General features: G+C 45.8%; 2 protein-coding genes across 3 annotated transcripts in view; one reads left to right on the top strand and one right to left on the bottom strand.

Moving 5' to 3' along the window:
* FLII (FLII actin remodeling protein) overlaps positions 1–5,157 on the top strand; it is a 96,872-nt gene extending 91,715 nt beyond the window's left edge. Inside the window, exons 28-30 of the mRNA XM_030211466.1 lie at positions 196–301; positions 1,247–1,312; positions 3,606–5,157. Coding sequence (XP_030067326.1) covers positions 196–301; positions 1,247–1,312; positions 3,606–3,740 — 307 coding nt within the window. The 3' untranslated portion in view covers positions 3,741–5,157. The remainder of the gene's footprint in view (positions 1–195; positions 302–1,246; positions 1,313–3,605) is intronic.
* A 7,106-nt stretch (positions 5,158–12,263) lies between these two features.
* LLGL1 (LLGL scribble cell polarity complex component 1) overlaps positions 12,264–26,936 on the bottom strand; it is a 110,526-nt gene continuing 95,853 nt past the window's right edge. For both annotated transcript variants that reach the window (XM_030211773.1, XM_030211772.1), the window contains exons 16-23: positions 26,753–26,906; positions 21,297–21,580; positions 20,395–20,659; positions 19,024–19,135; positions 18,067–18,158; positions 15,964–16,078; positions 14,593–14,666; positions 12,264–13,748 (exon numbers count right to left, since the gene is read on the bottom strand). In XM_030211773.1, coding sequence (XP_030067633.1) covers positions 14,594–14,666; positions 15,964–16,078; positions 18,067–18,158; positions 19,024–19,135; positions 20,395–20,659; positions 21,297–21,580; positions 26,753–26,906 — 1,095 coding nt within the window. In that variant the 3' untranslated portion in view covers positions 12,264–13,748; position 14,593. The remainder of the gene's footprint in view (positions 13,749–14,592; positions 14,667–15,963; positions 16,079–18,066; positions 18,159–19,023; positions 19,136–20,394; positions 20,660–21,296; positions 21,581–26,752; positions 26,907–26,936) is intronic.

Raw genomic sequence — 26,936 nt, forward strand, 5'->3', positions numbered from 1 at the left:
CTTTTCTTTCGAAAATGCCCCTGAAAGTGAACAGTGAGTTCCTGTCAGATCTTCCTTCTATTGCCCCCCCCCAGTAGCCTTCATCGCAGATGCAGAACAGAGCAAGCTATCCTCAGCAATGAGTGGGAATGGGGAATCGTGTGCAGGGGGGGAACCTGAACTTATGCTGATACTTTTTGTACCCACGTGATGCAGGTGCTCCAATGAGAAGGGCTATTTCTCAGTGTCCGAAAAGTGTTCCGATTTCTGTCAGGATGACCTGGCAGACGATGACATCATGTTGCTGGACAACGGCAGAGAGGTGAGTCCCAAAATGAAACTTGTGTCTACATGTCTCTGGCCCCCCCCCCCCCCCCCAACTCTGCTGCATCCTCGCCTCTCTGTGACCCCTCTGCTGCCCCACTCATGTCTGCAATCACTTGGGTCCCCTCATAACACAAGTTTCTGGCAGCTGAGGCAGTGACATAGCCAAGGGTGGGCCCGTGGGCCAAGCCCACTCACTTTGGGCTCAGGCCCACCCAGTAGCAGCACACCTGTGATGTGGCTGGCAGGTATCCCCAAGCCCCACCATCCGAAAACTCCCAAATGTCCCTCCTGCATACCTTGTAAATAGCAGATCTTCGCCTGTAGTGAGCAGCGACTGTTACATACTGCTTGCACCAGCCCCACAGCCTATGTGGAAACAGGAAGTTGCATCAGAGGGATGACTGTGGGGCCAACATGAGCAGTGTGTATTAGTTGCTGCTCACTGACTGTGAAATTCTGCTATTTAAAAGGTATGCAGGGGAGGGGGGATGTTTGAGAGACTATATGGCATGCAGGTGAGAGAGGGAGAGACCAAATCATTTGTGGGACAAGGCAGAGTTCTTCTGCCCACCCATCTTGGGCGGCTACGCCCCTGAGCTGAGGACCTCTTTGTCCTGCTCAGTTTCAGCAGGCTGTAAACAGTCAGGCTTGCCAGATTTTTGGTATGGGAGGCTCAGATGAAGCTCCTATATGTACTGCTGTATCCAATTCGTAGTGTGTCCCAGCAAGAGTTTCCTACCTGGTCCTGGTGCCTCTTGGAGTCAGACTTACCTTTCCCCAGACACCACAGTGTGGAAGAGACGCCTGCACAGAGGACGACCTTTATTCTCCAGAGGCCACGGCTGAGTGATGCTCTCTCATGCTAAAATTCTTTGCACCTATGGTACACAATCTGGCGTGAACTCTGTTGGTCTAATGACTGTATTTCTGTGTGCTGCAGGTGTACATGTGGGTTGGAACACAGACCAGCCAAGTGGAGATCAAGCTGAGCCTGAAGGCGTGTCAGGTAGGAACTCTTCCTGTAGGAATCCGTGCACGTTAAGTACATAAGTGTTGCCATACTGGGACAGACCAAAGGTCCATCGAGCCCAGCATCCTGTTTCCAACAGTGGCCAATCCAGGTCATAAGTACCTGGCAAGATCCCCAAAAAGTTCAATGCATTTTATTCTACTTATCCGAGAAATAAGTAGTGGATTTTGGCCAAGTCAGCTTAATAATGGTCTATGGACTTTTCCTTTAGGGAGCCATCCAGACCTTTTTTTTTTAATCCAACATTTTTTTTATTGATGACCTCATAGAAACATATACAACTGCAAATCCAGATGTACAAAGTGTCAGATTTACCAAATCTTATACACATTCAGTATGGTGAGATTTCTCATCAAATTTTCCATTATTCCCCCCTTCCAAACCCTCCGTTATGCAATATCGTTTTATCAGTGAGGACTCCAAATACAACAACGAGACAATACGTTACAAAAGTGAAACATAACATTTGGGGAAACCCCTCCCAACTTCTGTTCCTCCCCACCTTACTATCCCACCTCCCTCTTCATCTTTCAACAATTTTTATTAATAGTCCAGCATGTTAACCATAACCCATCAACGCAAAACAATATAAATTGTGTATCAGAACATGCCACATCAAACAAGATAATCCTTATTCCACCCACTTCCACCCCCTTCCCTCCCCCCGTGTGGGGTATTCCTGCCCTTTACATTGTGCAATTACACAGATGTAAGCCAATCAGATTTGGTGGGTGACTCCAAAAGTTGTGTGTGTGTTTTGTTTTGTTTTTAACACTAATATTTTTATTTACTCACAAACTCACTCTGTTAGTTATAATCTCCCCCCTCCTCTGTAGCAATACATATCCCATTGATTCCTCAGGTAGTCTGGTTTCTTATGACCCTCCCAAGGCAATCAACGGCAAGGCAACAGAATCCGTCCCTTATCTCTATCTGACCAGACCTTTTTTAAACCCTACTAAGCTAACCGCCTTTACCACATTCTCTGGCAACGAATTTCAGAGTTTAATTACACGTGGAGTAAAGAAAACTTTTCTCTGATTCGTATTAAATTTACTAGTTTGTAGCTTCATCGAATGCCCTTTTGGAAACAGTAAACATGCGATTCACGTCTACCCGTTCCACTCCATGCATTATTTTATAGACTTCTATCATATCTCCCCTCAGCCGTCTTTTCTCTAAGACACATAACCTGTCCTGTGAACAAGACATAACTGGTGCTTCTAGTGTGTGGCAGCCCCACACACTGATGTGAAATAGATTTTCCCCTCTCCTGATTTCCCCTGTTACTGCATATGTTGCACACTGAATAGTTTCAGATCTTTAGACAAGAGGAACCTGAGTAAACGCATACCATAGTTTATAAATTATTACTTACTAGTAAAAAAGGCCCGTTTTTGACACAAATGAAACGGGCACTAGCAAGGTTTTCCTCGGAGTGTGTATGTTTAGAGAGTGTGTGTGTGAGAGAGAGTGACTGTGCAAGTGTGTGTGTGTGACAGAGAGAGAGAGACTGGGTGCGAGTGTGTCTGTGAGAGAGAGAGTGTGCGTGTGAGAATGACGGTGTGTGCGAGTGCGTATGTGAGACACAGTGAGAGTGTGTGTTTCACACAGATACAGTGTGTGTGAGAGACAGCGAGTGTGAGACCGAGAGTTTGCAGAACCCCCCTCGCCCTCTTCTTCCACTCCTCCTTCCCCCCTTCCCCCCCTGTCCGAGTTCCAGGACCCCCCTCCCACTTCTTCCCATTCCCCCCCCCCCCTTCCTTTCCCGCTCTGCCTCTCCCCCCCTCTCCGAGTTCCAGGACCCCCTTCCAGTTCCCACCCCTCCCCTTCCAGTGGATGTCCAGTAATCCCCTCCCCCCCTCCGTGTTGTTTCAGGACCCCCTTCCCCCCTCTGTCATTTCAGGACCCCCCTTTGTAGTTTCAGGATCCCCCGTGTCGTTTTTGACCCCCCCCCCTTTCGTTTCAGGACCCCCCTCCCACTCCCCACTTGTCTGGCCCTCCCCTTCGTAAGAGCTGTCTGCTTAAAAGTTTTTACCTCCTGCACGCAGGGACGCCGCTTCCGACAGCTTTTTCCTTTGCTCGTGTTTCAGTTGTTCCTGTGGTCCCACCCTTGAGGGAAAAGAGACCAAATTTCACGATGTGTTTAGGCCAGATAGGTTGTGGCTTCAGGCTGTGTAGGGGTGTGAGTAGGGAGTATACCCCCTTTTTTTAGTAAGACAAACCCTAGTATTTGAGAGTAATCTGTCTTGTTTTTGCCTTTGGACAGGTCTACATGCAGCACATACGCTCAAAGGATGCTGCACACCCTCGCAAGTTGAGACTCGTGCGGAAGGGAAATGAGCCACATCCCTTCACACGCTGCTTCCACGCTTGGGGTGACTTCCGCAAGCCCCCTGCCTAGAACATAGCACCTCCTACTGCAAGAAGCAGAATGGGTTAGCCAAAAGCAGTCATCAGTCCTGGGGTCATCTCCGCACAAGGACTTGAAAAGACGGAAGGGCGGCAGAGTTTTTCTGCCGATATTGCTGTAGTTCCAAAGAAGGAACTGGGATTCTGCAAGTAGACCCCTCCTCCTCTCCCCTCCGGAGCTCAGAAAGCCCACAATTATTTCTGTTTTCATTTCACTTCTGCATTTTATGTAATTAACCCCCTTCCCTTCATTAGAAGAAGATCCCAGGGTCACTGGAATTTTTTTTTTTTTCTTGGTGTTACTCGAGGGAGGTAGCAGGGAGCCACTGCAGTTTGAATAATCCTGAATGGCACGGCTGCTAGCAAGTACCTTTGTATTTTTATTGAGTTATAATCATAGGTGGAAAGCTGTTCCAGTAACACCAGTCTACAAAAGGTTAGTGTCCACGTTGTGGCTTCTCAACCCCAGCCTTGGGACACAGCCAGGAAGTTGTGTTTTCAAGATAGCCATGGTGCATATGCATGAGAGATTTGCATACCTTACCCTTCATTAGCTGCAGATCTCTCATGCATAATCATTGTAGATATCCTGAAAACCAGAACAGCTGGGTGTGTCCCAAGGATTGGACTGAGTCTGAGCCTTAAGACTAGATGGAAGGACCCCTCTCCTACTGGAGTGTATATTTCAGGGAATTGGGCAGTCATGGTTCTGCTTGCTTCGACAGGTACAGGATCCTACAGAGGAAAATAATTATGTACTGTATTGAGTGAAGTGGTGGGGGTTCTTTCCTGAGCTTGACCTCTGGGGTCTTAACATCCCCTTTACAAGCTGGCAGCATAGACAGAGTTGTTCACCCGTTTTCTGATGTTACCTTACCACTTGCCCAGGTCTAGGTCTGAGTGAAGGAGGCTGGCAGGGCAGCGCCTGTGCAAGGAGTTAGAGGCTGCCCAGGCCACGCTGCTCCAGCTGTGGAAATTCGATGAACGGACCATTTAAGTTTTCAGTGGTTTGCGGCCCCGGACCAAGCCAGACTTGTGGGCTCCCTCAGCTCTTACAGGAAGGGGGAGAGAAGGAGAAGGAAGACTGAATCAGTGCTGAACCTGTTCCACAGCCCAAGAGCAACTCTCGATACTCAACGCAAAGCTCTTCAGCACCCACCACCCTCTTTTTCTTCCTCTGCGTTCCCTCTCCCTGGGTGTGTCAGATCGGGCCCTGCCTCCACCTCTTACAAGGAGGGAAACATAAGTTCTCCTATTGTGCTGAGAAAGAGGAAGCAATAACTCCTTTCTGATGCATAAGGTTGTTTTAAGTGCCGTAATGCTCGTTTACTGTAAAGCACAGGAAATGTATATGTATAAGATTTTATCACTTATTTAAATAAAGGAAGCTTGGTGGCTTTGTTACCACATATCATAAGTGAGTGCATTTCTTGTTCCCAGAGTAACTCCTTCCTGTACTGGGTTGGCCTTTAAACAACGTTCCTTCAAGCTGGTGGTACTGCTGTACTGTACCTACCCCCTCCATCCTCCCACTGTCTACTACTACTACTACTTAACATTTCTAAAGCGCTACTAGGGTTACGCAGCGCTGTACAATTTAACATGGAAGGACAGTCCCTGCTCTAGGAGCTTACAATCTAAAAGACAGGTGTACAATCTAACGACAAGTGTACAATCTAAAAGACAAGTGTAGAGTCAATCTGATAGGTCAGACAGATTGGGGCAGTCTATATGTTCGAAAAGTTAGGTTCCCTCCTCCCTCCCACTGTCGGCATGTCCTGCCTACTGTGGGTGCAGTGTAGCCAGTGGTGTGCTGGAGCCGGGTTGCCTCTCCTCCCCCCCCCCCCCCCCCCAAGCCGCAGCTGCCCTAGTGGTCTTAATGGGTTCTTTGGGGGCACGAAAGATCCCCAGTCGTTCCTGCCCGCTGCCGGCGCTGACCCTTCCACTGCCGTATTGCTTGTTAAAAATGGCTGCCGAGACTTCTGCTGGAGTCTCGTGCGGCCGCCCTTGTAAGTCTTGGCAGCTGTAGGATCAGCGCCAGTAGCAGGCAGGAAAGACGGGGGATTTTTTTCCTGCCCCGAAGAATCCACTAGACCACCAGAGTGGCTGCCTTCAGGTATGTGCAGGGACCCTGCGGAGCAGGGAGGAGGTCTGGCATAAATGGGGTGGATACTGTAAAAAAAAAAAAAAGTTATATTTCTAAGCATGCCAGCTTGTGCATACAGATGTACACAGAGAAAGTATAATAAGGGAATAATTTGTTATAAATCGTAATCGGTGTATTATTTGGAGAGGGGCTGGTTAAAAGGACACCTAACATTATTATACTGGTGCAGAGATTTTTTTTTCTCTCCTGGTGAAGGGCTTCTAAAACAGACCTTACGTTATGAGAATCAGGTGCTCAATATTCTGTTCCTGTTTATTTACTTATGGCATTTTATCCCACATTAAACATGAATTAGATTGGAACCTGGGTGCATTTAACCTTTTTTTTTTTTTTTCTGGAGAGAGTAATGCATTACCCCCCTCATCCATCCAGTTCAGCAGAGTAAATACTGGTCCACCAAACCAAGTTTTCAACCCCAAAACCAGCTTGAAATAATCTTCAGCTTGGTTTCAGTTTTGACCAAAAATGCTGCACTAATTTTTGCTGCATTTTTTTGACAGTCTGAAGGGAGTTGGTAGGAATGGCCCACAACACTGGACACTTTTCTGCTGTAGCAGTACAGGATGCAATAAAGTATTTACTTAACTTGCAGCTGGAGAGCAATTTCCCTACTCTTTTTAGCCAGGCAAAAAGCCATTGAATTAGCACATCAGAAAAAGCCCCTTGACACATATAAAGTTTGCCTGTGCCTGAATATTGCCCTGTGTTTGTACCTTCTCTAGTGGAAGCTGGTTTTTCAGTATCTTTCACACAAAATAAGCCTTTGGCCTTGTGGTTTTTCCCCACTATGGAAAATATTCAACTGTTGGTTTAGTTCTCAAACCTGTCCTAAGGAACCCCTGTGTACTAGGGGTTTTCAGCATATAGACAACAAACAGTAAGCCATTGCATTTTTATGCCGATCTTTCCACGTTTTAAGAGCAGTGACTCCAAAAATGCACTTGCTTTGGAAACCCTACTGCTCTAACATCCTTAGTTCTACGCAATATATGGTTGATGTCCAACCCTTTGGTCTTCGAAACCAATTCTAGATAAAGCTACCAGTAAGGTACAAGCAATGTACAAAACACTACCAGGACTACAAGCACCTTATAAACAGGAACAATTACTGTGCATGCCATCAACTCAGCCCTTGGGGGGGGGCAAAGTTTTTAGCATGAAGGGGTCCTACTGATGATTATGATTCAGCACAAAGAAAGCAGCCTTACTAGTCCTGGATCCCAACTGCTGATTTGGGCCAGACTGAACATTGCACATGAGCAGCAGCATGGGCTAGGTGTAGGTATACATGCAGGATGGAGATTTTTAACAAAGTGAGAGGATGAGATCCATCCCAGAATCTTCTTGGCCCTGTGCTCATAAAACCTTCCTCCTAGCATTTACCACCCCCATCCTGCACCTTCCTTTTTTTTTTTTCTTCACAGACATTTAAATGCTTGAAATACACAGAGACAGAGGAAGGTTACAAAACAAGAGGACATCCCCTAAACTGCAAAAACAGAACTTATGTGTCTTTAAGAGAAAGGGTAGTCGGTAGATGCTCTGGCGCAAGGTGTGATGACAAAATAGCAGATCAGGGCTAAGATTTTTTTTTTTTTTTTTAAGAGGTGGCAGTTACCAATGACTTTAGAAGTCAGTTTCTCATCTTTTGGTTGGCTTAAGAGAGGTACAGCAACTTGCTTAAGTGACATTTTTCATCTGGGTCGAGTGGCACCGGTCAGAATCTATCAGAGGTGCTACACCATCCTAGGTCAAGCTTTATGTAGTGTCAGCAGCACCTTTGTAAAGCTGGAACTTGGTGCTTAGCAAAAAAAAACAGATGGAGATAAACAGCAGCTGGATACGACTACTTGGAAGGTGTCGGCAGGCTTTAGGCCTGAGTTACTTAGAAGAAGAGTTTTGCATTGCTACCCAGCTTAAGGGGTGGTTGGTTAATTATTATTATTTATTGCATTTGTACCCCACATTATCCCACCTTTTTGCAGGCTCAATGTGGCTTACAGAGTGTTATTATGAAGTAATTACAAGATCTTAAATATTCTATATATATATATATAAAAGGCAAGACCAACGTTCTGAAGCCTCCAGCCGGAAGTGTGAAGCGCCAGAGATATCCGGTTTCCCCATGAGTGAAGGAAAACAGCACAGCACAAAATCCCTCGCTCTGTAACAGTGAAGGACTCAGAGGGGGAGGGGAGAGAGATGCCCTCACTCTCTCTGTAACACAGAACAGCAGGAAACTTAGCACTGAAGGACTGGACTCCAAGGGGGGAGGGGGAGGGAGAGAGGGCAGAGGGCAGGGACACACACTCCCACATGCACGCTGAAGAAAACCTTGCTAGCCCCCGTTTCATTTGCATCAGAAACAGGGCTTTTTTACTAGTAATCAATAATAGGCTAAAGGTGAATGGGGATAAGGATGGAAAGGTGTCAGGTAAGGTAGTGTGAGAGGTGTTTTTTGATGCACATGAGTGGTTTAAGTTACATGACTTTGGTCTGCTCTCTTATATGTAAACTCTAAACACACAAAATCATACTTGTAACTATCAGTTCAGGTTGTCTCCTAACCATTGTAAGCTTGGCTCAAACCTTTCAGTGCTAAACACACTACAGTGTAACAGTCCCCCAACACAGGGGCTATAACACAAGCAGCTACCTGTTTACAAGCTTCAGGAGCTAAAAGCATTTTTTAAAATAAAGTGGAGGGAAGAACCTGCTTTAAGTGGGAAAGCACAGGGTACAAATGTAATAATAAAATAAATGAAAAGGAGAAAAAAAAAAAAAAAAGCCTAAGGCTCAAACACACTCCACTTTTAAAGCCCTTGATTCAAAAAGCTCACAACAGAAGTGGAGGAGTGGCCTAGTGGTTAGGGTGGTGGACTTTGGTCCTGGGGAACTGAGGAACTGAGTTGGATTCCCACTTCAGGCACAGGCAGCTCCTTGTGACTCTGGGCAAGTCACTTAACCCTCCATTGCCCCATGTAAGCTGCATTGAGCCTGCCATGAGTGGGAAAGCGCAAGGTACAAATGTAACAAAAATAAAATAGATACTATTGGAGATTCTACATGGAATGTTGCTACTATTGAAGATTCTACATGGAATGTTGCTATTCCACTAGCAACATTCCATGTAGAAGGCTGCGCAGGCTTCTGTTTCTGTGAGTCTGACGTCCTGCACGTAGGTACATCACAACCCTCCATTGCCCCAGGTACACATAAGTACCTGTATACAATATGTAAGCCGCATTGAGCCTGCCATGAGTGGGGAAAGCGTGGGGTACAAATGTAACAACAAAAAAAAAACTATTAAGAATTAAAATGTATGCCTAGCTATAAAAGTTCTTCACAGACTTCAGCTCCCATAAAAATTCAAAAACAAGATGATTTAGCTTGGCTCTTTAGGGATCCCAATGGAGCCTTCCACTTTAACAAGAGCCCCTCATTTACTTTCCACTACACACAGGGCTTTTTTTTTTGTGGGGGTACGGAGTGAGTACCGGCACCTTTTTCTGTTGTCTGCTAAGATTGACCCATGGACCCAAGTTTTAATGAAAGAGCTGAGGCTCTACACACCAATTCTGCCTTGTCATACATTCTGTGACCAGTTGCAGGGGGCTTGGCTGTTGTGGGACGGGTCCCTCAGTGATCACCCCACCCTTGAAGAGTGGCCTAGCGTTTGAATACCTGCACCTTTTTCACTAGGAAATACACACTGACTACACACTCGAAGTTTTATGGAGGCTTTTGAGAATGAGCAAAGGGGTTTAAAAGTGGAAGAAAAACAATAGTTGTTGTACTTATAGCTACAGTGAGCAACTGCACCATCTGAACCCAAACAGCTCTCCTCTATCTGAGCAGCAAGTGGGAGAACTTCACTTGCAGGCAGAGGAAGGAGGATTGAGACCATCAGCCTTTACCAAGCCCGAGGCTACCCAAGATAATCATCAACACAAACCTGCATAGTGTATAACTGTCCCTACTCAACAACTTGGAAGGGTCCAGTGGGACCCCTTAAGCAAGAGCTCCCAGAGAGGGGAAGGCAGATGCTGGGCTCCTACGAGTAGGTAATCGTGCAAGACAACTGCACTGCTTGAGGAGGTGTGTAAGAAAATCACCCGTGGCACCACCTCCAGCATCGAAGGCAGGAACAGATTACATGTAAACCAACCTGGAGCCTTCAGATTAGGAGGCACCTGCTCTGCAGGAACAGAAACTGGCAGCAGCCCAAGCTCCTGTTCCATAGACTGGAGTGTAGATTTTCTTTCAAGAAGCATAACACAAGGCAGGGGCCTCAGGCATGACTGAGAACCTTAGCACAAAGACAATCCTGAACTCAGAACAATGATACAACAGGGGAAAAAAAAAATCCACCACCACATAAGCAGCCTCAAAATAATTGGTAACAAAAAAAAAAAAAAAAAGGGGGGTCAAGAATATTGTGCTAGACGTTACAGACAGACCAATGGACTGGAAACCTTCAGCTCAACCTTGCTAAGGCGGCCCAGCGACCTTAAAGGATGCAGGTTATTGCACGCTGGGGAATAAAGCCTACAAAGTACAGTAGAGAAATACTGAAGGTTTATAGCCTAAAGCCAACTCCTTAGAAGCAGAAACTAAAAGCCAAATCTGCTAGTTAAAAAAAAAAAAAAAAAAAAAAAGAAAATCTGCTGGTCTAGAAAGAGGGAGGGAGCATAGTTTAATACATAGAGAATTAAGATCAAGGCCATCAGTGTCACCCTCTTCCCCCCACCCCCCCCCCCCCATGATGCACTCCTCCAGGTAATGAAGCAGTAGGTTCCCTCCCCCTCCCCACTCCCTTAATTTACATGATGAGACTGTAAAAGTGTGAGACTGCAGACCCCTCCCCCCCCACCCCGCCATAGTATCCTTCCCTTATTATACAACAGGTTGCTGTGGATATTACACAGCTGGCTACAGAGCCATGCAGAAAATGACCACAGACAGGCTGGGCAGCTGCTAAAGCAGAGGCAGAGCACATCTGGCACAGAAAGGATTGCCGGCTACACCACCACCCAAGAGAGCACCTATGTCTATTTAATACTTTGCAGGGGGGGAAATCTAGCCCACACAGACAGATCAAAACCCTACACAGTTCCAAACAGCACGGGGTGTTATTAGACCTATGATCAGAGATAATTGCATGCAAATTTAAGCACACAATTATCTCTGATCATGGGGTAGAAGTGCGGGAGAATTGTGCCTGAGCATGCGCTCAGCACAATCCTCCCACACTTGTTTGACAGGTCTAGGCTGGCGTAGGGTTTGCCGCAGCCAGCGACCCAATCTTTGGCATGCTGGCCCCTGATCATTGGGGATGACTATGTTTAGCCCCGCTTGGCATGCATTTGCATGCTAGTTGCGCTGAGCCATCGCGCACGTTGTTTCAGGCGATTGAGGGCTCTGACCATGGGGCGGTAGCAAACGCCGGCGCTACAGGCCATTAGCGCCGGCGTTTGCTACCGCCCCATGATCAACTAACTTTAGCAGCTGCCCAGCCTGTCTGTGGTCATTTTCTGCATGATCAGCCCCCTGACCGTGCATATTACCCCCCCCCCCCCCCAAAAAAAAAAACAAAAACAAAAAAAAAAAGACAGCCCTAAGCTACAAGCTTGCAGCCCAATTCAATCTGCTATGGAGAAAATGCAGTGGCTGCCCATATCTGCTAGTGAAATATGGCAAAGGAAGCATATGCCAGGGTCGCTTTACTCATACTACCCCTCTCCTCAAGACCCTTCACTGGCTCCCTATCCCTTTTCGCATCCTGTTCAAACTTCTACTAACCTATAAATGTACTCACTCTGCTGCTCCCCAGTATCTCTCCACACTCGTCCTTCCCTACACCCCTTCCCGTGCACTCCGCTCCATGGATAAATCCTTCTTATCTGTTCCCTTCTCCACTACTGCCAACTCCAGACTTCGCGCCTTCTGTCTCGCTGCACCCTACGCCTGGAATAAACTTCCTGAGCCCCTACGTCTTGCCCCATCCTTGGCCACCTTTAAATCTAGATTGAAAGCCCACCTCTTTAACATTGCTTTTGACTCGTAACCACTCGCCTCCACCTACCCTCCTCTCTTCCTTCCCGTTCACATTAATTGATTTACTTTATTTTTTTTTTGTCTATTAGATTGTAAGCTCTTTGAGCAGGGACTGTCTTTCTTCTGTTTGTGCAGCACTGCGTACGCCTTGTAGCGCTATAGACATGCTAAATAGTAGTAGTAGTATACGACAACTTAGATCACTTTCTAGTGCATTCTGCTCAATAAATAAAATGAGACATACAAGATAAATGCTTTATTCTTCCATATTAAAAAAAAAACAGTACTTTTAATAAACTAAAAAACAAACAAAAAAAAAAAGCTAAATTTCATCTTAAAAATTAGCCAACCCACAACATGAATTCTAGCAGGAACAGGGATGGAATTATTTGCCAGGAAACTGGAAATGTTTAGGATAAAACTGCTGTTCGATTTCCCCAAATACATCTATAGCTAGAAGACCTACAGTAGAATATGATCCAAGCCTCTTCAATGCCTCTACTCCTAGAAAGGATACCCTATACCAAGATTTTTTTGTGTGGTGGGGGGGGGGGGGGGGGGAAGGTTGGGTTACTGGACAATCAAGGAACAAAGTGCACATTTTTCCAAATTAAGCCTAGGTCCCAAGGCTTCTACCTTCCACCTTTAGCATAGATGCTGAATGCCCTTTGCCTCCCTGCCAGGCACAGGATCCTGGGGTGCTGTGCATGACAGTGAGGTGTGATCCAGACCTGTACTGTCACCAATTTACCTGCTTAACCTACAGCAAATGCTCATCAACTCCAGGATTATGCAGGCAAAAAGTTTTACTAACTGCAAGTATATAAAACACATGACCTGGGAGAGGGCACCAATGGTCCCTGGAAACCTGCAAGCAACAGGCAGTGTCTTGCACAAGCAATAACTTGTTAATGTCCCCTGAAAATGCTGACCTTCAGCAGTCCAGGTGTAAAGTATAAAGCTACATGGGTTAAAGATCCCTCCCCACCCTCTCTCCCAGGCGTAATGGGCCTGCTTTCTTCTGATTGGTTAATCTCCATCTCTACGTGGCCCTAAACACTGATTATATACACAGTAAAAGGCTTAGGACAAGAACCCTATGGCTATGAACTGGAGAGGCTGGTCCCGGACTAACTTGTAGCAGGGCATTACTTAGAGTTGTGGGGACACCATCTATCAGCGTCTTCTATAGGAGCAGCCCTACTCAAGTAGGGCATGCAACCACCAGTCTTGGCTGTAAACATTCAACTAGCAAAAAAGTTAAATTTACATGGTTTTTACAAAAAGCAGAAGCAGCTTGCTAGTCCAGAATTAAAAATGTGCAGAAAAGGAAAAGTAAGTTCCCAGCATTATTACAGGAAGACCGCACCAGGTCTGCTCGAAGGTTCAAAGGAAGTGGACCATGCCATGTGGGCAGGAAGGCATGACGACTGCTGTACACATGGCAGAGACTTGTCCTGTGAGCAGGGAGTGTGCCTTCTGATGAGGTTTCATTAGTGTTGTGCAAGAGGGCTTGCCTTGTTCTGTGGAGATGGCAGAATGCAGCATTGCAGGCAATTTGATACGGCTACAAAAATCAACCTCTTTCCCAAAATTCAGCAAGAGAGGCCGACCTCTGTCCCGTGTTCCAAGGATTGGCAAGAAGAGTTTGAAGTTTAAAATGTCTGGAGCAGGGCTCTCCTTGAAGTGTTCTGCAGTTACCCTCCTCAGTTTAGTCCATCTTCTCAGGTCTATGAAATCCAAAAGACAACTGGTCCCCTTCATTAGTAGAAATCTCTGCAAAAAAAACCAAAACCCAACCAATAAAGGACTCAGTAGCAGGTACAAAGGGCCTCCAGCACTGCTAAAGATGCCAAGGTTTCTATACAGTATTGCATATACATTTTTAACTTGTCTGATCTATGGATCAGAACTACACTCCTGAACTGTGCATGAATAGCAGAATCCTGAAGGCTACAGCCAGACTTCAGCAGGAGGGGGGTCCAGAGTCTGAGGTGAGGGGGCACATTTTAGCCCCCCCCCCCCAAAGACCCTCTCGATCCCCGCCCGCCGTCGCCTACCTTTGCTGGCGGGGGACCCCAACCCCCGCCAGCCGAAGTCTTCTTCCTTCGTTTTGTTTCCGAGTCTGACGTCCTGCACGTACAACGTGCAGGACGTCAGACTCGCAGAAACAGAACGAAACCCTGAAGATCGCAAGGCTTTAATAAATATTATGAACAGTAACTACTGTTAAAAACCTCAATCACTTCTGCTCACAAGATAAGTAAATAAAAAACATCGCTTACTTTAACCCTTTGATCCAGGACAAGTGATGCAGCCAAGAGATTAGTACACGAGTTTTTATCTGTACTGCTGCTGAGGGACGTTGCTACTACTGATGAGGCCTCAGAGCTGAAGCCAACATGACTTCCCTCCCATTGCATGCTTCCATCATTTAGTGCCAAACCTGCAACAGTAGTAGCTGGGCCCACTTGTAACTGCAGTTACCACCTGTTCACGGTGGGCAGTATGAACCAAGCGAGTTCCGTTTACAGAAGTCTTCAGCCTGGATCACTTTACCAGCTTCACCTTTATGAGCAGCAAGATTTGCCAGGCCTCCACTGCACAGATAACCCTTTACCTTATTTGATGAGAATCCCAGAAGCTGGTGTCTCAGCCGTGTTCTTCAGGTTCTTCTCTGCCTCCTCAGAGGATCTGTGCAAGCAATGAATAGAGACCATAAGAGCCAGGAGACCAACAAGGCGGGGCCGGTGGTTGGGGGGCAGGGATAGTGCTGGGCAGACTTATACTGTCTGTGCCAGAGCCGGTGGTTGGGAAGCGGGGATAGTGCTGGGCAGACTTATACGGTCTGTGCCAGAACCGGTGGTTGGGAGGCGGGGATAGTGCTGGGCAGACTTATACGGTCTGTGCCAGAGCCGGTGGTGGGAGGTGGGGCTGGGAGGCAGGGATAGTGCTGGGCAGACTTTTATGGTCTGTGCCAGAGCCGGTGGTGGGAGGCGGGGATAGTGCTGGGCAGACTTATACGGTCTGTGCCAGAACCGGTGGTTGGGAGGCGGGGATAGTGCTGGGCAGACTTATATGGTCTGTGCCAGAACCGGTGGTTGGGAGGCGGGGATAGTGCTGGGCAGACTTATACGGTCTGTGCCAGAACCGGTGGTTGGGAGGCGGGGATAGTGCTGGGCAGACTTATACGGTCTGTGCCAGAGCCGGTGGTGGGAGGTGGGGCTGGGAGGCAGGGATAGTGCTGGGCAGACTTTTATGGTCTGTGCCAGAGCCGGTGGTGGGAGGCGGGGATAGTGCTGGGCAGACTTATACGGTCTGTGCCAGAGCCGGTGGTAGGAGGCGGGGCTGGTGGCTGGGAGGCAGGGATAGTGCTGGGCAGACTTTTATGGTCTGTGCCAGAGACGGTGGTGGGAGGCGGAGATAGTGCTGGGCAGACTTATACGGTCTGTGCCAGAGCCGGTGGTTGGGAGGCGGAGATAGTGCTGGGCAGACTTATACGGTCTGTGCCAGAGCCGGTGGTTGGGAGGCGGAGATAGTGCTGGGCAGACTTATACGGTCTGTGCCCCGAAGAGGACAGGTACAAATCAAAGTAGGGTATACACAAAAATTAGCACATATGAGTTATCTTGTTGGGCAGACTGGATGGACTGTGCTGGTCTTTTTCTGCCGTCATCTACTATGTTACTATGCAAGTGTGCTACGCCCCAGCACAATGGAGGGTTGTGGTTTTTCTTTTTTTTCCAAACAGAAATCTCAGGTTAAAAAGCACCAGAACAAACGCCACCAAGCTTCAGAAGCTGTGTCAACACTCCGCTTCAGTTTCCTCCAGTAACTGCTTTATTGGGTTACTTCAGTCCCCAGATTGGGAGAAAAAAAAAACAAAACAGCAATAAAAGCTTGGGGGCAGGGGAGGGGGACCCAATACAGACGTCTGCACCGACAGTGCTACAAAGAGCGGCAGCTACAGTAAAATCAAAAATCAACTTACGACAGGAAATCCCGAACTTCCTCTACGGTAATGTCTGCCGTGGAGTCCGTAACTGTTTCTATACTGTTATTTGGTGAATCCAGAGATGCTGGGGACAGCGCTTCCAGGGGTGAACCTGAAAAAAATGGGCCGGGCAACGGTGTTAGAGGGAGCCGTCAGCTCTCTGATCAGCACAGAATCTTCCCTTTGCTCCATCACGGCCCCTAGAACAGCAGACACCTTCCAACACTGCAGCTCAGCAGGTTTGAGTTACATGCTCTAACTCTTATGATGGTCTCAGATGTGTGGAGCACGGCAAACAAAAAAGGAGGAACAAACCTCACGTAACCGTGAGCTAACAAATAAAACAGTGAGGTAGATCCAAGCAGGATATAAAATAGTCTTTATTGGGAATAGGTAAAAGACGATCCGACACGGCCGTGTTTTGGCCCGAAGGCCTGCCTCAGGGGTCTGTTGTATCTATGACGTTATAACAGAAATGCTTAAGAACAGGAGTATGAATCAGAGTCCTGGCCGTATAATCCTTGTGATAATATCACATCAGGAAAAATAGCACTATGGACATTGTAATTTGAAGTATAAAATGTCTTTTTGTTCGTAGAAAATTGTCCCGCCGCCAATGCCCTGAAACAGCTAGACGAAACGCTGGCCACCGTTGGCTTGGGGCGAGGGAGCAAAGGATTGAACACACACCTAGTGCCGACAAGTTTGAAAGATAAGTGTTCTTTCAAACTTACTCTATTCACCATATTTCCGTATTGCTGCATACAAGAGTTGTACTTTTATGGAAAGTTATCAGTTTTATCTAATAAATGAACGTATGAAGGGCAGTATAACACGTACAGCAGAGAAGGTTTTTGGCCAATGATGAACAGAGGACCCTTAACAGGTCCGTTCAAGGTCCAATAGATGAATACAGTCTAGGAGCTCTGTGAAGGCCTTTTTTCCTTCTTAAAATATAGAATGGCATCATTGATGAATGAAGCGAACATTTTCATGCAGTGGGAACTTTTCCTGATGTGATAATTATCTAGCGAGTCTATATTTCCACAACCTAAATTTACCTTTAATCCTTGTGATAGCCACAATTTGACGGTAGTGCTGAGTTGCAGTGGCTGTACAACTGGCAAAAGTCAGTGACGTGAGGGTTTGGGTTTTTTTTTTTTTTTTTTTGCAGCACTTGCATCACCGACTCTCAGCACTTCCATCAAATAGTGGATATCACAAGGATTATACAGCCAGGACTGATTAATACTCCTGTTCTTAAGCATTTCTGTTATAAACATCAGACACACAATAGACCCCTGAGGCAGGCCTTCGGCGGGTCATCTTTTACCTATTCTCTGAGCCCATATGCCAAGCCCCCTCCCTGCCCATCTTCAAATCCTTGCTCAAAGCCCACCTCTTCAATGTCGCCTTCGGCACCTAACCACCATTATACCTCTATTCAGGAAATCTAGACTGCCCCAATTTGATTGACTGCACTTTTTGTCCTTTAGACTGTAAGCTCCTTCGAGCAGGGACTGTCCTCTGTGTTAAATTGTACAGCGCTGCGTAACCCTGGTAGCGCTTTAGAAATGTTAAGTAGTAGTAGTATTCTCAATAAAGACTATTTTATATCCTGCTTAGATCTACCTCACTGTTTTGTTAGCTCAGATGCGAGGGGCTACATATTACACAGTTCAAATTTCTCCAAAGCACCAGCTATTCCAGGTCAGTACCAGCAGGCAAAAAAGTGGCCAGATTGAGAGGTAGGAGAACAAGCAGTCTTGTCTCCACAGGCCCATTCACCAGAATCAAAAAATGGTAATTAAGAGGCAGCTGCTACAGGTAGGGGGGAGGGGGAGGGACGGACATCTTACAGGACACTACCTTTTTATGTAAAAATCCTGCAAAGAGCAGGTTTTCCTAATTAAAAAAAAAAAAAAATCCATATAAATTTTGCTGAGTTACTGGCTTCCTGAGTTGGGGAAGGGGGTTGCTACCTAGAATCGCTCTCAAATTACCAGTACAGCTCTTTGTTTCGGAGCCATCTGCAGCTGCTAAAAAAAGTTGGCCTTAAAACTGAAAGATCTCTTGCAGACAGTTTTCAATACCTCTTACCTTCGTCTGTAAGCAAGTGATGTGCATCTGAATTCTGCATCGTGTGCGTGCCATTGGCCTGGTTTGATTTAGGAGACCCTGTAACATTGTTACTAGAAAGGGGAAGAAAAAAAAAAATGCGTTACACAAAGTTGCTGATAAAAGGGAGGGCACAAGGAGTTTTACCTAACCCCCCCCCCCCCCCCCGTCTCAAATTCAGCGTGACAGGGCACCCAGAGTAGCATGTCCTGAAGCAGGTGCCACGACAAGTCGGCTAAACTGACGATTCTCAACTGGCAATGCTGAGAAACAAGCCATTTAAAAATAGCTTTGAGATTAGTTTTAATTGCTACAGGGCAATTACTGCTTAATCCCATCTGTGCACTGACTAAAAGGAAGCCAGGCCCTGGTCTGCAACAATCCCTTCGATTCCAGCATGGCTCAGCCAGAAGAAAATGCACTGAGGCCTGGAGGGGAAACCAAGAGATGACAGCTGTAGCTTTCCTTTCCAAGTCAGGTTCACAGTCATGATAGGGGGGGCCTATCACCCTCCCTCCCCTAAACATTCCTGGGGCAGGCTTTCCACCCTCCAGGAGAGTCATGAGAAGGGCAGAGGAAGGTTACTCAGCCCACGGCATTCCACAGCTGTCAGGAGATCTGAAAAGGAAAAAAGGTTTGTTGCCCAGTCAAAAGCTCTCTAGTTTGGTACTTCCAACTGGAAGTTCAATCCTGCTGGCTCTACCTAACCCCTCCCCCCCCTCCCCCCAGAGGAAGCCATCATTTTCTGTCTCATAAATAAGCAATAGTTGGGCATGGCCCAGACCACAAGGGTTAATAGGTCAGGGACACGCCCTCACTGGGGTGGTGGTAGAGTGGGGTAAGCAGATTATATTGCAATATATGTTATAAGGCCTGAGAACGGCTCCCCCCCCCCCCCCCCACCAGTTGGTTCCCAGTACTCATTTGCTGCTGTTTCACCTGAGACCTGTGTCCTGTGGCCTCTTGAACTCCACCAGGCACAGTGGCTCAGTAATATTCCTGGCACTAAGAGAAAACCGCTCAAACTCCGATGGTGAGATCAAATAGAAGCCTGCAAAGGACGAAAAAAAAACCAAACTAAAACACAGAAGTTATAGAGAGTGTGTGTGTTTTTTTAGTCAGGTGATGACAAGTGCAGAGAACATCAATGGGACCACAGCAAGCAATCCGGGAACTATCAGCCATGTGCACATGGATCTGTTGCTCGAAGCCTCAGGTTGGGGGGGTGAAGGAAGGAGGAGGGACTGCATGGTGCTCAGTTCCCATGTAATAGCTAGCCCTTCCCCTTCCCAGAGATCAACTGTCATTTGCAGCCTGTGCCACATGCACTGGCATTCCTTAGGGGGGGCTGACACCCGGGGCGGATCGCCGATGCAGTATGACACCCCCCCCCCCCCGGGTGCACGCCGGTGGGGGGGTGCCGCACACGCCTGTCCTTCGTTCGTTCCATGCTCCCGCTCTGCCCCGGAACAGGAAGTAACCTGTTCCGGGGCAGAGGGAGTATGGAACAGACGGACAGGCGCACCTGGCACCCCCCCCCCAGCGGCACGCACCCCCTCCCCACCCCCAGGAACGCCACTGGCCACATGGCCCGGGTAGAAACTGAATGGCAGACATTTCTGTACATTTTGCTTTTCGTTGGCATTTCTTGTATTTCACTTGATTTAGTTTAAGTGTAGCTTAATGTTTTTATTGAGATAAACCAAACACTACAGAAAATTATTATGTCCCCCCCACCGCAAAGATCTGCCCCCGACACTAGCAAACATGAAGCCTTCATGTCATTACAGGCACAATCTTAATAACTGGATACAAAACAGCTGACAAGCAATGAAAAATCCCTGTATCAATCCCCTGGTCCCACATCAAAGGCTGACTCCTGAAAGCACTCCCATCCCCCTTTTATTCCTGCCTCAAAATGGCTGCTGGGACCTCCTGTACTGAGCAGTGGCACTGGGCAGAACGAGTGGGTTTGTTCCTGCCCTGAAAAAGGCCACTAGACCACCACACTTTCTTCAGGTAGACCTGGGGAGGGTCAGTTTTGGCTGAAAATGGCAACTGAACTTCAGGTCGGTTTTGGTGCTGAAACACAACCAGCCTCCAAAGGAAATATCAATATTTCCTGAAAAATATTAGAGACCCCCCCATTTCTTAAAAACTAACTAAACTGATTCTAACATTTTGCCAACATGGCATCTTTAATGTCACAAGTGAAAGTGGATCACTTTCTAATCATAAACACATTCACGACAGGAAAAAGCTTCTGTTGCAAGACACGGTCTGAGCCCAGACTCCCCTCTCGCCTCTCACCTTGTCCGTATTTGGTGAAAACACAGGATGCGATGCCACTAATATCCTCTTTGCGGATACAGTCGTAGCGCACCTGCGGCCGCAGTCCTGGCATGCTGAAGATGTGGATGTCCCCCAGGTTGGTAAGGCACACCAAGCAGTTCTCTACGTAATCTTCCGACACCGTGCTTACGAAGTTCGCCAGAGCCACCCGGCGTACCCTGCAGCCTTCATGTGCCGTCAACTTGAACTTGGTTTTGGCACTAACTTTGGGAAGTGTGAAAACCTGAAGAAAAAAAAAAAATTAACATTAGCAACTAAACCCCAAGGAATTTGAGTCAGAACATTGTACTTCATAAAGCAATATTCTACTGGTGCTTTGAGCTTTATCCCACTAGTTGCAAAATCTCTTCCCAGCCCTACTCAAGACTTGCACTCAATTCGTTGCAACTTCCACTTCCACGCTCTTCCCCCCCCCCCCCCCCCCTCCCCAACTGACTCAGTCCCAGTACAGAGGATAACCAAGCCCAACTACATTCTCTCTAGGAGGGGCAGTGGTCTCCAAACAGGTTAATTCTGTGCACAGCATAACAGTAAGGGACCCCACTCCTAAGCCAGGGTATGTGCAACATGCTGTGAAGACTCTCTCCTTACTGCTAAAACTCACTATGATATTTGCATTGTGCCACGTAGCTTCTTTCTGGAGCTTATAAGATGCCATATGTATTGTATAGGCAATATAATGTTTACCAGCACAGGGTGCTGCTGGAGATGCCTGCAACCGCTCCCTCTAGAAACCCTGCTATACAGCAAAAAGTGCAAAACGTGGCAGACAGAACCACAGCATGGCCACGTGATCTGCCAATCTAATCAACGGCAGGAGCAGCTGGCTCCATAATCTTCCATTTGGCTCTCTCCATTACCTTGAATTGTTCCTCAGAGTCAATGAGTACAGAATGGCTTCCCTGCATGTCAGGAGCCTTGGCCAGGTCCTGCGAGACTTCAAAGGGCTCTGGGAGAGGATTGCCCCGTCCATCCAGGACAGCAATTGACACAATGGGTGCTCGGTGCATGAGCTGAATTTCTTTACCCAGAACTGCTTCAACTACGTGCTCTGAGAACTTCTCCCGCGATGGCACCTCCAAAGCATAGGCAAACACAGAGCCAGAATTTGTCCCTGCCCACATGGTGGGGCCATGATGTGCGGCTAAGGAGAAAAGAAAGAAAACAAAAAAAAAAAAACACAGGCTGTGCTAGAACACAAATTAAACCTGCAGCAATGGATAGATATTCAACAGGAACTGACAATGCAGAAATTGGATATTTAAGAAATCTTTCCATCTAGTTTAAAAATGAGCTAAAGCGGAATTTAACAAAAATACCATTATATGTGGTTTTCAAGAAATCAAGACCTTTCCTTCTTTCACAGCTTTAGATGGTATTTCTTTAATGGGAAAAACTGAGGTAAAGTAATTAGGAATTTGGTTGGATAAGGATTTAAAGTTTAACATTTCCTCTGTGGTTCAATCAGCGTTTGCTAGTCTTATGACTGTTGCATGTGTTACATCCTGTTCCTGATTAAACAGATCAATATCCTAATATGTGACTTGAGGGTTGATTACAATTACGGCCTACCAAAACGGCAACTAAAAGACTGCAATTTGTACAAAAATATGGCATCCCAGTTAAATAGAAGCCACAACAAAAAAGGAGGTGAAAACCCTCACGGTACCGTGAGTTATGAAACAACTTGGTCAATATTGCATTATCACAGACGTATGGATTAATTTCTCCTTTATTAGGGTATAATTTACATCACGTTAGTTTTATAAACATTTATATTTAATAACATTTTATTTTCATTTTGTTCACTAAAACATTTTGAATAAAATTATTAATTGGCATGACTTATTTTAATACATTATTTGGTTTAATTTGTTTTGTATTTCATACGCTTTTTATTTATTCTAGGTTTGATTTTTTTTTCTTTTTTCCTTTTTCTCGTGTCCACTTTCACACCCAAAGCAGCTTTTGTTGTAGCGTATTTTCAACAGTGTACGTTTTACACAACATTAGAGGTACTTTTTATTTTTCATTTATTTTTTATTTATAAACTAGTAAAAAAGGCCCGTTTCCGAAACCAAAAAAACGGGCGCTAGCATGTGGCTTTTGTGTGTGTGTGTGTGTGTGAGTGAGTGTGTGAGGGTGGGGTGTGTGTGCAGGTTGTTGATGTGTGTCTTTTTTTGTTTTGTTTTGTTTTTTGCTTGGGGGTTGGGGGGGGATGTGCTGTGCTGTCCTTGGTCGCTGTTTGCTGCTGGCTGGGTCGCAGGTAATCCTTCCAGCTGGGCCGCAGCTTGTCCTGTTCGCCCACGTCCCAGATGGTGACGGGCACGTTGTTTTCCGGCTCCTCCAACTCCATGTCAAGCGATCCCTAATATAGTCTGTGCTTTAGGCCCTCTGGCACTCTTCAGTACTGGCATTAGGCATTTAAAAATTTCTCCCCCCCCCCCCCCCCCCCCCCCACGGTCTATTTTTGCACATACCCACAGCAGGAATATTCATCTCTCGTTCCAGCGGTGGTTCTGTGCTCTCCGTGCTGCACAGATAATGAGCCATTCTGCTGGGGAATGCTCCTCCCTTATTGTCACGTAGTTTCCTCTGATTGGTCCGTCTTACGTTGCCTAGTGTTGCCTGGGAACGTGTTTTGATGGTCCTTTGTGTTTCAGAATGTTGAGGGTGTTTTTTCTGATTGGTCCGTCATGCGAGGGCGGGGCAGAGAGACATGGTCAGTGTTGTGGCTTCACCACCATGAATCCATGAACCCTTCAGGGAGTGACTGAGTGACTTCAGAACATTGAGGGTGAGTTTTATTATAGTAGATTGTGTCATGTATAACTTTTTATATTTATTTTCATGATATACTTTATATGGTTTTGTTACTAAACTGATGTGGTAGACATATAAGTAATTAAGCCTTTTTTAAAGACAAGTGTAAAGATTGATATGTTTTCTGGTTTCTCTTGTATAGTCCCTGATCAACTCATTTTTATGGCTTACATTTTCTTATATGGATTTCTTTATATGAATGGTTTATGCACATAATTTTTATGTTCTTGATTTTAATTCATATATATAGACAATATTCATTGTCCTCTAAGATATATGTATTATGCATTCTATATTCCATGCGTTTTAACAATTAATCTTCAATAATTGTTTTTTTTTAATTATTTTTAATAATTAATCTATTGGAGTCATGTTTTTGGATAATGTGTTGTATTTCTATTCAATTTCATACTTATTCATGAAAAATCACTAAGTTTTGATGTTTTAGTTATTTTATAATATATAATTATTTTTAATGTTACGTTTTCTCTTTAATGTCTTGCTTAGGCTGTTCAAGACCCCTGAGGCAGGCCTTTTGGGCCGAAACACGGCCGTGTCGGGTCGGTTTTTTTTAATATAATAAAGCATTTTTATATAATAAAGGACTTTTTTTTGGTATCCTCGTTTGTTTTCCTCACTTCTTTGTTTCATAATTCATATCCCAGTTGAATAACCATGTAATACCACTTTTGACAAAATTGCATTAGCTTACCTACAGAGCATTTCTTTCAAATTTGTTAGGAGATTTAAAGTTTTTAAAAGCTTTTTTTTTTTTTTTTTTTTTAAGGAAATGCTTCATTGAGCTGGATAGGTAGCTAAAATGACTTATGAACTGTATTGTATATGATTTTAGTCTGTTTTGTAATTTGCTTCAAGCTTTAGCTGACGCTAATCAAATATTTTAAGTATGTATGATGCCAGTGCTTACTTTGGGCTAAACTTGTAGCCAGGTTTGGAAGTCAGTCTGCCACCCTCCATCTCCTTCAACCTTTAATCACTGCAGTGTCAACGTCTCAAACACTTGTAACAAGAGGTCATCTTGGATAGGAATGGAGAAACATCCTAACCCTTAAGGCAGCAGGTGGAGACCCAGAGAAGCAAAGGTTCCAATCCTACCAACGCAGTTGCATGTGTGGGAGTGACCTAATGGTTAGTGCATTGGCCTAAGAACCAGGGGAACTGGGTTTGATTGATTCCCACTGCAGCTCCTTGTGACTCTGGGCAAGTCACTTAACCCTCCATTGCCCCAGGTACAAATAAGTACCTGTATATACTATGTAAACTGCTTTGAATGTAGTTGCAGAAACCACAGAAAGGCAGCATATCAAGTCCCATTAACAAAATTCCATGCACAATCACAAACAGTAGCATCATTCCATGTAGAACCTCAATGAATAGCAAGATTCCGGAATCCCCAAGGAGTAGAGATTTGAGATTCTGCAGTGTTGCTACTATTTGAGATTCTACATGGAATGTTGCTAGTGGAGGAGTAGCCTAGTGGTTAGTGCAGTGGACTTTGATCCTGGGGAACTGTATCAGGCAATCAAGCCATTGTGACATCACTGATGATGTTGGCTCTTATTGGTAGAATGAGTGGAGGAGTAGCCTAGTGGTTAGTGCAGTGGACTTTGATCCTGGGGAACTGGATTCAATTCCCACCGCAGCTCTTTGTGACTCTGAGCAAGTCATTTAACCCTCCACTGCCCCGGTACAAATAAGTACCTGTATATACTATGTAAACTGCTTTGAATGTAGTTGCAGAAACCACAGAAAGGCAGCATATCAAGTCCCATTAACAAAATTCCATGCACAATCACAAACAGTAGCAACATTCCATGTAGAACCTCAATGAATAGCAAGATTCCGGAATCCCCAAGGAGTAGAGATTTGAGATTCTGCAGTGTTGCTACTATTTGAGATTCTACATGGAATGTTGCTAGTGGAGGAGTAGCCTAGTGGTTAGTGCAGTGGACTTTGATCCTGGGGAACTGTATCGGGCAATCAAGCCATTGTGACATCACTGATGATGTTGGCTCTTATTGGTAGAATGAGTGGAGGAGTAGCCTAGTGGTTAGTGCAGTGGACTTTGATCCTGGGGAACTGGGTTCAATTCCCACCGCAGCTCTTTGTGACTCTGAGCAAGTCATTTAACCCTCCACTGCCCCGGTACAAATAAGTACCTGTATATACTATGTAAACCGCTTTGAACGTAGTTGCAAAAACCACAGAAAGGCAGTATATCAAATCCCATCCTCTTGTCTTCTGGCAAGTTACTTCACCCTCCATTGACTTGGGCACAAATTATTTTGCAATTTTTTTTTGTAATTTTATTTTTTTTTACATTAACTCTGCTTACATAGCAAGCCATTGACCACCCTTAAGTTCCCTCCCCCCACATTAAAAGAGCCCACCCTCCAGTACAACCCCCCCAACCCACACACAAAACAAAAACAAACCACAAAACCTTACAGCTACTGGTGTGCACTACCATGTCTGTGTTCACTAGTATTGTTAAACACATTAACTGCAGGTCCTATACAGCACAGTTACCAAGGTGAAATCACTACATTTCTTTGAATCCTACTAGACTGGACCAATTGTTGTGCCCCTGTCCCAGGAAACAAGAGGCAGATAAATTTGACTTTCTGGTGCTCATGGAGGAGAGTTTGTTCCACTCCTAGGGATAAAGCTTTTAGGTGCATCTTATGGTGTACAGATTCTCATCCGGTCTCAAATGACAGCAGTAAGAATGAGCTGTCCTCTGCAGAAGCAGGCTATGAATTCTGGAAGCTACAAAGACTCTGTGGTCTCATTGTTAAACACCCCAGATGTTGGATCGAAGATCCCTACTGAAAGCAAAAATTCTTTGCAGTTCAAGCAGCAGCAAGATGTTAAGATCTTATGGACAAAACAAAAGCAACACTGGGCCAACAGGAGTATGTTATTGACAAATGACCCCATTTGTCAATAAAATACTCCTGCTGTCCCAGTCTTGAAGGCCCAGTGTTGCTTTTTTTTTTTTGTTTGTATACCCTCTCTTTTTGCTTAGATCTTATGGACAGCCAGCCTCCCTCCAGCACGCAATGGAAAAGCTTTTTCCAATGATGGTGTGTCTTTCCACAAGGAGGAGCTAGGATGGGAGAAGAGAGAGTCCACATCCGTTCCTGAGACATGTTCCAGGAAGAAAACCCCACATTAGGAGCACTAAAGGCATGAGTCAGTTATGAAGCTGATTTAGAAGGATCTAGAAGGAGGGGGGCGGGGGAAGATAGCACTTCACAATTTCCAATCCTTTGGGGCAAAATAGAGGTCATGACGAATCACTTGTTCTTTGGGGTACCCACACTACAACACTTGTAATGCACGGATGGTGAATTAACAGGTTGATGCCTCAGTCGTCCTAAGCATAAAATTTCAAAGAGCGACTCTGGAAAATAACTGCTCAGATACAAGACCTTTACAATAGGAAAAAAAAAAAAAAAAGTCCACTTACCATCTCGGAGGAATGTGTCAGCAAAATAAAGACAACGCACCACCCCTGAGAGGGAGTCATCAGCTGAGCGGGGCTCAATTCGCCTTTGCACTGGTGTCATCTCCAAATCATGGGGTCCAGCTTGCTCTGCCAGCTGGGCATTAGCTTCCTGCAACTGAACAAGCAGCAGTGAATCTCACCTGAT

Source organism: Microcaecilia unicolor, chromosome 8 (genome assembly GCF_901765095.1).
Source record: "Microcaecilia unicolor chromosome 8, aMicUni1.1, whole genome shotgun sequence".
Classification (NCBI taxonomy): Eukaryota; Metazoa; Chordata; class Amphibia; order Gymnophiona; family Siphonopidae; genus Microcaecilia; species Microcaecilia unicolor.